At 34.8% G+C, this 12860-nt stretch overlaps 1 protein-coding gene across 1 annotated transcript; it reads left to right on the forward strand.

Moving 5' to 3' along the window:
- The first annotated feature begins 3127 nt into the window (after positions 1-3127).
- On the forward strand, positions 3128-10113 carry LOC109047264 (dnaJ homolog subfamily C member 27-like). Its single transcript, XM_019064965.2, has 8 exons — positions 3128-3643; positions 4013-4095; positions 4498-4567; positions 4908-5072; positions 5154-5276; positions 5361-5521; positions 7490-7618; positions 8021-10113. Exons 1-8 carry the CDS (start codon positions 3557-3559, stop codon positions 8022-8024), a joined length of 822 nt encoding a protein of 273 aa, XP_018920510.1. The 5' UTR covers positions 3128-3556; the 3' UTR covers positions 8025-10113.
- The last annotated feature ends 2747 nt before the right edge of the window (positions 10114-12860 follow it).

Here is a 12860-nt window from a genome sequence, read left to right on the forward strand (position 1 = left end):
ACTGCAATCCATGAGTAGTTGTCTTGGAAAATCTGGGAGACCTAATAAATTTGGAAAACTTGGAAGTGGCATCTTCTTGACTATTCTCACCAGAATAACTAATGAGAATAATATATACTCTTATAATCAAATCTATTCTATATCTGAATCCTTTTTGGAAAGCATGGGAGTGCTTGGCTATTAATTTTAGAGCTGTAAAGTTATATCCACTGTAGGCTATTAATGAGACTCTATAACCACCTCCTTCCCTTCCTGCCTATTGGTTTTTTGCACTCTCTCTCTCCATCCCATTGTCACTCACTTTGCTCAAGAACTTTTTATAGTGTTCCAGCAGTTTTTTATATTCCTTTCCTTCCCTCTCCCTCCTATTTTAGGACATTAAATGAATTGTCAGTTTGACATAATTTTTTTTTAATGTATTTAGAATTTTCTTCTGATTGACTGATTTCCGCGAATCGGTTCTTCTGAACAATTAGTTACTGTCATTACATTCTCCATGTAATTACTCTACGCATATTCACTAGTCTACAATTACAATAAAGCAGGGGTCGGCAACCTTTTCGGCATGACGTGCCATTTTTAATTTTTATGGTTGCTGTGCCAACATCGCCCAAACAGCCCGATAAGACCATACTGAACACCACTGTATGTGTGTGTGAGAGACAAGGCTAATGCATTAAAACCGTTCAGTTTAATCACTGTTCTATTAATTCGCTGTATTAATTGATGCGCGCATGCGCGCACACACACCACGCGCGCACAGAGATCTGAGATCAATGTGCAAAAAGTAACATTCAAAAGCTCAGAAACTTTTGCTCGCTGTTTGCACGCGTGCCGTAGGTTTCCGACCTAAGTAACCTTTAAAAGTAACCTAACTTACTTTTCGCCCCATATGTTAAATTTTCGGTTCACTGAAAATTCTCGTAATCAGCTTAGTTCATCGTTTCTCGACACATTACGAGTCGGACATGCTAGAAAGAGTTTTTGATTCAGTCGGTAAGTGAGTCGAGAACCGCTTGTGAACCGATTCAGCCGATTCATCCTCTTCAAATTAATGATTCGTTCACGGATCGGACATCACCAACAATGATGTCACTTTGTAGGCAAAAACCCAGAAACGAGTTAGCATTTTAGCACTTTCGGTTCCATCGTCCCAGTCAATGGGTTTTTTGAATGGGATTTTGGTTAAATCCCTAAAATAATAATCTAATAATCAAGATACTTTCACGTTTTATTCTACGACATAAAACACACCAGTTACACCCTACCCCACTGATGCGGAGACTCTGGGTTCGTGGTAAACTCATATTACGATTATTCCATGTAAACACCACATTTATTAGTCACGGTGAAAGTGAAACTTTAACGATGCATTGTGCTTAAAGCCACTGCGGCCACATATGAAGCTGTTACAGAGCATATAGATTTAGGATTTTCTAGAAGCAAGGAAAAAATAACATTTCGTGTATTTACCTACCTTAACAAAGCTGAAACGTGGTACTTTATTCACTAAAATAAGTTTAATATTACCATATCCAAAAGCTCGCTCACTCTGCTGTTATTTAATAGATTAAATGCACTAGAATTTTATTGAATAGTTCGTCGAGACACGTTTTTAATTAAAATATTCATATTAATCAAAGATTTATTGACTTCTAATGCAACTTATTTCGAAATGTACAGAAATACGAGCTTTCATATGTCCTTTAGTTATGGTCATTTCATTTATTCACTATACTATTTATTATTAATGTCTCATTTCAGTTTAGTTTTGTATTTATTCCAGTTTATATGAAAAGGTTCATGTAGCGTTGTTTATTATTCATATACAGACTAAACCCTTTTGACTGAACACATTAAAATTAAATTAAATTAAATTTATGCATTTAGCAGACGCTTTTATCCAAAGCGACTTACAATGCACTTACAGTGCATTCAGGCTATAAATTTTTACCTATCATGTGTTCTCGGGGAATCAAACCCCCAACCTTGCGCTTCGTAACGCAATGCTCTACCACTTGAGCTACAGGAACATACGAAATAAAAATAAGAATAATAAATAATAACACACATTAAAAATAAGTTTGAAACAGTTGTGGGAACACAGTCTATGTGCGGTCAGTGTGGTGGTGGTGACGCTGAAGTCGAGCGACCTTGGTGCTGTAGTTCGTTTATAGCCTATTTGATGCAATCCCTACAGGTTCACTTCAAATTCTAAAACACATATCATTCACAGATATTAGTGCTGAATTTAATAGAATTTTTATTGGAGATACAGACATTACAAAGAAAGAATACACCAATAAATATATTAGAAATCAAAATTTGTGCTCGGTTCCACCTGCAAAGTTTTTTTTTAATTTCAACCATGGGTGATTTAAAATTAGGAAAAGGCTAACACTACTATTTATGAATACTGCATTAATAATAAAATAAAAGAAGTTTTATTTAAAATTTTACATCAAATTTATCCTGATAAAGATATGCTAAGAAGATTTAAAATAAACATAGAAGAGTCCTGTGTCTTTTGCCAATCAAATAGGGAGACTATTTTTCATTTATTTTATCACTGTATGTACACAAAAAAAAATTTGGTCTGATTTGGAAGAATTTATAATCACAAAATTGAATGTAAACATCAGAATCAATATTTATGAAGTCATGTTATACTTGATTTATGTGGTTTGTATAAAAATAAAATTTTAGTTATTCAACTGTTTATTATCTTCGGAAAATACCATTTTCACGTGTTCTCTGTACCTATTGTCCTGTGCATTGTTCATAATAAAGTTCGTTAAAAAAAAAAAAAAGTTCGTTTATAGCCTAAGTTTAGCTTTTAAGTTCTGGCGCTTTTATTTAGGCTTCAAAATTCATCAAAGTTATATTATCTTATGAAGATTATCTTTATGGACAAAACGTGTAAGTTTCATGAACTATGGTTGAACACAGAGCTTATGTTTTGCGATAATCCAAAAGCCTATGGGAAAATCCTATAGGCTTTTTGTCGAGTGAACCAGTGCTACGCTAACCGCCGATCCGCCTACAAAGTGACGTCATCTCTCGAATCTGTGTATGAAGGTTGCTGTCGCCATAGAAACCCTCATCTGTTTGCTATAAATTGCCCCAATTTTTTGATTACACAGAATATTCTTATTTCTCATAATTGCCATTAACGTGTTTATGAAATATATAATATAAAACGCTGTTTTAAAACCATTTCTTTATATATATTTTTTTACAAGTCTTTGTTGAATCTGTGCTTTTAATCGTGAAGCTAAGCAAACAGTCGTTGCTAGGGCAGCTAGCCCGTTAGCATGTCGAAATTAAATAATTCTACCTCCTAAAATATATGCGGTGTTTGTCCGCGGTAAAACATGCATGAAATGTAGCTTACTCTCGGTTTATGAAAAAATGTTCTCCGTAATATTCCGTGACCCACCGGCTCTCTGTTAGCCAGCTGCTCACTGTGTCTACGGACCGACTCAGACATAAACAAACGTGGATTCTAGAGATATTTCATCTTCTCCTTTGGACGAGGTTTGCGAATAAGTGCAATATGGACACGAATGTTCAGAAGAGGCGAGAAAACAAGAAGTCTTTACGGGTTAAGGTCATTAGTCTGGGAAATGCAGAGGTGGGGAAGGTAAGAATGGACTGTTTTAAACCATACAGACATCAAACTTCAGATATCAGGTGGTTCTTTACATGTGTTTATTAAGATGATCTTGAGTTAATGATATATATGTTTGATTGATCAGTAGTTCATGTTCACTTAATGTTCTCTCTAAGAACTAACTGCTTTCCCCTTATACATGTTTTGTTGTGTATTTGATGTAACGTTTCATGGATACTGATACTGTAAATATTTTTTTGCTAGTAATCTATTTGTTTCATTTAGGAGCTATTCATTCAGTATGATATTTTTTTAGGTTAGCCTGCACAATAGGTATAGTAGCATACTAGGTTACCTAAAGCATGTAATATTTCATAATATTTCTGTTTATTGTTTCAGAGCTGTATTATTAAACGGTACTGTGAGAAGCGGTTTGTGCCCAAGTATCTAGCCACTATTGGGATAGATTATGGTGTAACCAAGTAAGTGATGCGGGTTTGACAAATGATTTCTCTTTGTCATATCTTTTTTTCAAATATGAGTTTCAAAAGGCAGCAAACAAGAATTTCATCCAACTCTGATCATATTAATGACACATGGGCACCTTGTTCTTCTAGCTGGAAGTATTATCACTTAATTGTATTATTTATTTATTAATTCATTGATTGTATCTACCATTTTGCTGGGATGTTTAATATTAAAAAAGCAATAATAACCTTATAATAATTTTCAAGCATATGACTGTAGTGGTTGTTTTGTCAGTTATTGGTGCAATGGCACATATTTTTCAATGCAAAGCCAGTTATGTCTATTAATAAAGCACAATTAGAGCAAATCACTAATGGAATGTAAATGAAAGGTTTTTTTTTGTTTACTTCCTCAAGGGTTCAGGTTCGAGACAGGGAGATAAAAGTAAACATTTTTGATATGGCTGGACATCCGTTCTTTTATGAGGTATTGCTTGATTTATTTTATATTTGTATGTGTATGCACATAATTAAGTGTGTTTCAAATTATTGTTAAAAAAATGTGTAAACAAATTTTTTTTTTTTATTACACAATGAAATCAAGAGTTTTTAATTCTTTTTATTTTTTTATTGCTCTAGTACATCGAACTAACCACAGTGTGGTAGTATTGAGCTGCTGTCCATGTAATGGTCTCCCTGAAGAACCTTATTGCATCAGCATTTAGCATTTTTCTTATTGCCATGTATAGAAATTGGTCACAGGTTATTTGCTTGTGATGGCTGTGAGAGTCTGATGTTGGAGGGAATTGATGCTGTGTGTTTTACAGGTCCGCAATGAGTTTTATAAGGACTCTCAGGGGGTGATTCTGGTCTATGATGTTGGACTGAGGGAGAGTTTTGATGCTCTGGACAGCTGGCTTACAGAGATGAAGCAGGAAATGGGCTCACAGGCCAACATGGAGAACATAATCTTCGTCGTGTGTGCCAACAAGGTGCCACTGGCGCTTAAATGTATAATCTATGATGTACATAAGAGAGAGACTGTTATAAAGTGTGGTCTCTCACCCATAAAGGTTGACCTGACGAAAAGACGAGTTGTGGATGAGAGTGAGGGGAAACTTTGGGCTGAGAGCAGAGGATTTCATTACTTTGAAACTTCTGCCCAGAGTGGTGAAGGCATCAATGAAATGTTTCAGGTATTTGCTCTCATGTGACTCTACAGTTTACAGCCCTGTCATTCTGTTGACTGTTGTTTATGTGATATGTGTCCCCCTCCACAGTCCTTTTTCTCATCCATAACTGACATGTGTGAAAATGGAGGGAAGAGACCCACTCCAGAGGTCAATGTAGGTTTTACAAAAGAGCAGGCCGACACCATCAGACGCATCCGCAACAGCAAAGACAGCTGGGATATGCTGGGGGTTAAACCTGGGGCCACAAGGTAAATCGCATGCTAAATGTGTCTGCTAGTGCTGCTGAACTTTTGTATATCATACTCTGGATTAATGGCTATTTAGGTATTGACTATTGCTCTGTATAATAGGCTCTGTTGCACAGTATCTGGTTAATGAACTGAATGATAGCTTTCCTACACTAGTCTACAGCATGCCAGTAAACATCTTGAATCCATGCAGTATACACTACATTCAAAAGTTTTGGGTCGGAAAGATTTTTAAAATGTTTTTGAAAGAAGCCCCTTATGCTCACCAAGAGGCTTTTGTGTTCGCATGATCCTTCAGAAATCATTCTAATATGCTTATTTGGGGCTTAGGAAACATTTCTTATTATTATTGATGTTGAAAACAGTTGTGCTGCTTAATATTTTTGTAGAAACTAGAATCTTTTTTTTCAGGATGATGAATAGAAAGTTCAGAAGAACAGCATTTATTGTAAATAGAAATAGAAACCTTTTATAGCAGTATAAATGTCTCTACTGTCATTTTGATCAGTTTAATGCATCCTTGCTAAATAAAAGTATTATTAAAAAAAAAATAAAAATCGAACGGACGCCAAACTTTTAAACAGCAGTGTATGTATATATGGTGTATATATGAATTTGTCTGATGCAGGGCATCACATTTTTCTTAATGCCTGACAGCATTGATTTGACGATGTTATACCACTGATTTGTTGTAAATTTCAGAGTTTTTGTATAATATAAATTTATCTGTGTGGATGTTTATGGAATGATTGAATGTTTGTTGATGTCTGATAAAATGCTTTAATTGTGGTTTATGGCTTATTTTATTAATTATAAAATATATATTAAATATTAAATGTACTCTATTATATACAGTAGGCCACTGGGCTTTGTTCTTTAAAGTTTTAACCAGCCATAAACAGCTGTGTTGTTTGTAAACTATGTACTCCAGACATCATGCTGTCAAAAATCATGATTACAGCACTAATCTGCACTTTTTTACTGTCCATTGCACTAGTGTAAATAATGTTCATATGTTCATAGTTTCTGCTTATAGTGTGCATACACTTATAACGTAATCCATCTGTATAGTATGTTCATAGTACACCTATCTGTATATCAAGCTGATAGTATTTAAAAATCTGTAAATTATGTCCATAGTACTCCCTTATCTGTATATTTATTGTAATTTTTTTAACATATTGTAGACACTGTATATCCTGTACTTACTGCTTATTGCACTTCTGGTTAGATGTTAACTGCATTTCGTTGCCTTGTACCTTACATGTGCAATGAGGATAAAGTTGAATCTAATCTAATCTATACATTTTTGGGCAATCATTTAAAAATGAATTGTGTTGCATGTTGATTTGGCTCTGTTTTATTAAAGCCCCACTTAACCTCTCTTAAGTTATAAGAGTCAACTGATGTTAATAGGTTAGTGTGTTCCCATCTTTAGCACATACGCAATGCCCACCAGTGACAGAGGACATACTGTGTTTTAAGTTGCTTTAATAACCATTAAGAAAGCCAAAGCTAGTATTTACTCTCCAGTTCTCTGAAATATTTAACAGAATGTCAGATGCTTAAAAGCAAGCAACAAATAGTTGATACAGTTTGATACTGTTATTTCCCATTGAATTCTATTGTCTCAGTATTATTGATGCAACATTGCCGGTTGTGTTCGCTTGGCTGGTTTAATCATGTGGGTCAGATCATTAGAGAATGCCTTCAATCCAATTACCATCCTTAAATTCTCTCCTGCCAGCTTAATTAACCTCTTTGAGATTTCCCCAACACCCTGAGAAACCAATCATGAGCTTGTGTCATTTCTCATTCCCAGCCAATCACAATCCTTCTTCCTTGGCTGATTCTTCACTGTGATCCCTCTTTATTGGGACCACAGTGGTTTGCCATATCAGCATTTTAAAGGCCTGTTTGATATGTGCAAACTGAGACTAATAGGTTTTTCTCATTTTGTGCTTGTAGGGAGGAAGTCAACAAGGCATACAGGAAGTTGGCTGTACTGTTGCACCCGGACAAGTGTGTGGCCCCAGGCAGTGAGGATGCCTTCAAAGCAGTGGTTAATGCTCGCACATCGCTGCTCAAGAATATCAAGTAGGACCGTATGCTCACACACAAGTGCATCTCACATGGTTTCCATTACAAACACACCCTCCACATCATGTCTGAGATATGCCATAAACAGATTGTTTTCATCTTCATTGTGCCATCTAAATATTCTTCTTTTTTTTTCAAATGAACGTTCTTTTTGTTTGTTTCGATTGCTTGCTGTGGTGTTTTGTTTGTTGAATTTGTATTAATTATATATTTATTTACTTTTTTGATTATTAAATGTGCATTAAAAACTATTTCAGGGCAGTTTAAATATGCTATCAGAATGTCTGAAGTACAAATATCATTGTCGCACCACAAAAGTGTTTTCACTCCCAAGATTTCATCAAAAACCAACAAATGACTCTTTAAGGCCGAAACTTAACTTTGTTCCCTTGTTTTAAGTTGATCAGCTTCACATTGCCATTAGTTGGAGTTGGAGAGTTACCTCGCATTTGCAGAGTTCCCTTCTCCCAGTGAAGATTACGCTTAAGACACATGGAGAAGCCTCTGGACTCCAACAAAGACTTAGTAACAGCTGAGTTTGACATACAGCTATGACACTGTGTTTACTATGACATACAGCTGTCCTGTTTATAATGTAAAATACATGTTGCTGTCAAAAGTTGTAGTAGGGAAACAACTATAATGCTGTAAGGTTTCAGCCCAAATCATGTGCATGTCACATTGTCTTGGAGCATGAGGATGAAATTGGTGGATCCTTCTTTTCCCAGTCTGCCCTGTGACTGTTGTGCTGCTTTGCTACCATAGATGTACAAGTGAAAGACCACTTATTTACCAACTGATTTGTGAGTCTTAGCATTCTAATGCTGTTGTTTAATCCCGATGCACCTCACAGGGATGCTATGACCTACATGATTCCCAGTTTTTCACCTTAGCTCTCTCCAAAGAGGAGGAAAAGCATGAGCAGAAAATGTAACATGTCCAATATCTTTGCATCAGTGCAATATCATTTATTTAAAATTGATTTATTTACAAAAATGTACAGTACATTTTTGTTACAAAAAAATTAATTAAATGTCTTTTTTATGTAAGTCTACTCACATTTAACATCTGCTTTCTAGAATGTCGCTTGTCTTTTGATGAGAATTAAATTTTAATAGATAGTATGTAAATCAACCAGTTCAAGAAATATGGTATGTGTCATGCACATGCATTTTGTTAATTTAACTTAAGTTATGCCCTTATGGGTACTATATATATAGTTTGTGTAATAATAGACTTACCAAACATACACTACTATTCAAAAGTTTGGACTTAGTAAGATTTAATTTATTTATTTTTTAAAGAAAATACTTTTATTCAGCAAGGTTTTGTTAAATTGATCAACCGTGCAAAGACAATAACATTGTTACAAAATTTTATGTTATATTTTATGTTAATAAGGAATGTTTGTTGCGCACCAAATTAGTATCCTGGAATAATATAATATAATATTAAACAGGTATTTTAAATTGTAATAATATTTTATAATTTACTGTTTTGGTTAAAATGTAACCTTGGTGAGCATAAGAAACTTTTAAGAAACATTAAAAACTTGTACCAACCCCAAACTTTTGAACAGTACTCTAGTATAGGTTGTGGTCACTAGTGCCAAACTATATTAAAGTGTATAAGAGTGCTGTTTACCAGTCATTACACAACATTTAGGGGTTTTGCTAAGTGCAAAACTAAAAATCTAGCTATTATTGATGTTGAGACAGTAGCTTTAAATATATAAAGAATATATGAAAGAAACTATCTTTAAATCTGCCACAGTAATGATATCTGGTCCAAGAAAAACACAAGAACAAAGGGGCTTTGTTTACACCAACACTGGAATAAATATAACTAAGATAAAACTGTTACATTAGCAGAGCTGTGTAGATGTGCCAACATGCATTAGTTCAACAATGATTTATTTGGCCCTTGTATATTAACACTTCTATGTAGGTAACAATCACTGTAATGCAAGTATATCAGATATTGTATATTTTTTTTTGAACTGTGGTGTTTACAACACAATGTGAGTCTATATAATGTAACCATTATTTATATTTTAAAATATTTATCTGAAAGTACACGTTTTGTGATCTTTATTACATTTGTTTATTTTCAATGGCATTTGATATTGAGCTGCCTTGAACGTTATGTTGAACTATGTAACATTTACCCAAACAATGTTAGTTACATCATCCGTAATGTTGTACTCCTAAAAGTTTCATTAGCTACACTCACTACATAATAGTGAATCTTTTAACTGGAGGCACTTTTGTTTTCTTTTGTTTCAGTCTGTGACATTGATTTGTCTGAGTGTGAAATGCGTCATGGCATGAGTAAGAAGCATGTTTGTAATTTTGCAGAATACAAAGATAAGGCCTGTTTACATGAATGCCAAGGCCACTGCTCAATGGGAAAAGTGTCTCTGTTTTATGCACAGAAGCATTTACTTTCTCCATTCGGCTTATATAGCGAAATAAAGGAATAACTGTAAATCACTTTTGCCTTTTGGTTTTGAAAATTGCATTATAACCACAACATTACAAACTAAAACAGTTTCACAAAAGCTACAAAATGATGGGCCATTTGTGTTTAAAAAATTGAGATTCAGAGCACTGAAGTGAAAAAACAACCTGCAGAGTCTAGAGGTGTGTTTACATAAAAGTTGAATTCTTTCATGCCACGTTTCAATCAAGTGCCACGTTTTTAGAATGCCATGACACGCGAGATACTTCAACAGACACAACAATCAAATTTGACCATTTAGCGAATATTTACATAGAAAAACAATGGAAAAGCAGTACAATGGAATGCAAAAACACATTCTGTGTAAATGGCCTTTTAGGCTATTACATTATATAAATACTGTAAAAATTAAGCCAGCAGGTAAAGGCAACTTAACCTTTTTTAGCCCAAGTCATCCACTCAAGTGAAAAGCATGATTATTTATGTGTTAAAGGAAACAGATGGTTCAGTCACTTTCTGACCTGGCACATATTGTTGGTAACCAGATCAGTGAGAAGCACTTTATCCAGCTTACTTCCCACATTCCCTGAATCAGCGGCCTAGCCTGCTAACTAAAACCCTTCACTGTGTCTGCTCAAGAGCATATGTCAGCCAATCACAAACGATCACATTTTCTCCTTACAATATCTAGCCTATAATAACTAATCTATACACATATTTAATCTATATATATAGTATAACAATGGGGCAAGATGGCCTGTAGATATTGTGAAAAAATATATATAAGACTTATCAATTTTTGAAACATGGAATAAACAAACAGCTTTCAAAAAATAGATTTTAAGAGCAATTAAATTTTAACCTAGCAATTACCTCCACACATAAACTCACCTGTCACAGACTTTATCCTGTTAGCTGTGCCCATGAGACCTTAATGGATCACGTGCACCTTTGCTGAGTAGATAATCCCTTATATTTCAACCTATTACTGTGTGTGTGTGTGTGTGTGTGTGTGTGTGTGTGTGTGTGTGTGTGTGTGTGTGTGTGTGTGTGTGTGTGCGTGCATGTGCATTAGATCCCAAGCCCCTTTGTCACTGCCTTAGTGCGGAGTTCAAGTCCACTTATTTTTGCCTCTAAACATTTTCATTAAGAGTCGGGATTCTTCCATAGGATAAGCTTCAGCAGATTGTGCTCTGCTACCTCTCGGAAGGGTCAGGGCAGCTTTTCAGACCATCTGGCCAAGCAGTCACTTCATTACCTGAAGACAGTGCTGCTCAAAACTGAGTCAATCAGCCGCAGACAGGACTTGGGTGGCCTTGACGTTATCCAATGCCAAGGAGTTTTTTTTTTTTTTTAAGGCAAAGTGATGGATAACATGGTTGGAAGGTATCAGGACAAATAATTTACTATGCAAAGCATAGTTATGATGAATGGCATGGCAGACAGGAAAACTGTCAAAGAAGACTCATTCTGCACTCAGATGCCAAGTATCCCACCTTTGAGGGACAAGAATGTACCGTATTAGATATTTGCTGGGGTCTGGATCAGTTTAACTGGGCTACTGTTTATGGAGGAGCAGATGCATGCATCGTTACAAGATTTATCAAGCTTGCAGCACCACATTAATGGCAAGTATCCTTCCATTTACTTTTACTTTTATTGCATTTGTATGCACAGTATAAATCCATAATGTCTTCTGCAAACCATTCTGAATTAATAGTCTGACCTTTTGCAGCAATATTTCTTATTTTAATATGCAGTTTAGTGCACACATTACATGCATTGTGTACAGTTGTATTTATTAAATTATAGGGATATATGTGGGAGTGAACTTATTTTGGAGGGAAATTGTGAAAATTCATTTGTTTTAAAGGTATTTTGAGGGTAACTTGTTTTGGTGTACTCTTGGGGTACTGACCTTGTTTTGATAATTGTTAAGGGGTATTGGATTTGTTTTAGGGGTATTTTGGGGAGTATAATTTTTTTTTTTAGGGTATTCTTGGGGGTAAAAGCAACTAATTTTGGGGGTACTCTGGGCAGTATTAAACTTGTTTAGAGTGTATTCTGGGGGTATTTTAAGGGCACTGTAAAAAAAAAAAAAAAAATATGTGACATTTATTTACAGTAAAATACAGGTGTGTTTGTTTGTTATTAATTGTCAGTAAATATTGTTGTAGCATTTTTTGTTTTTTTGAATTATTTTATTTTCACTATAAAATACCATATTTCATTAACTGATCATTAATGATAATAAACCAAAATATTGAAGTACTAATATCTGTTTTTAACCACTGGAATGCACAGATAACCACCAAAACCTGGTGGTGATGAGAAAGTCACATGATGAACCAAAGCTCATCACAAACAGCTTTTCTACGAGCTGAGGAGGGCAATACTTATATATAGAAGGTGCACAGTGTCATTCACACAAACACTAAACCCCATCATAGTGGCACACATGATACTGAAATAATGCAATTAACACTATTTTAACAACATTAGATGTAAGATTAAACCATAATGTACACAACTAATAAGAACAAACTAAGAAGAAACATGTTATTTCAACAACAACCAAATGTGTCCCTGTGGCTCTGTGGGAGAACATTGCGTTAGCAGTGCAGAAGGTCATGGGTTTGATTCCCAGGGAACACACATACTGGTAAAAAAAAATTATAGCCCTGAATGCACTGTAAGTTGCTTTGGATAAAAGTGTCTGCTAAATGCATAAATAAATGTGTGTGTGTGTATATATATATATATATATATATATATATAT

This window comes from Cyprinus carpio, chromosome A17 (assembly GCF_018340385.1).
Source record: "Cyprinus carpio isolate SPL01 chromosome A17, ASM1834038v1, whole genome shotgun sequence".
Taxonomy (NCBI): Eukaryota; Metazoa; Chordata; class Actinopteri; order Cypriniformes; family Cyprinidae; genus Cyprinus; species Cyprinus carpio.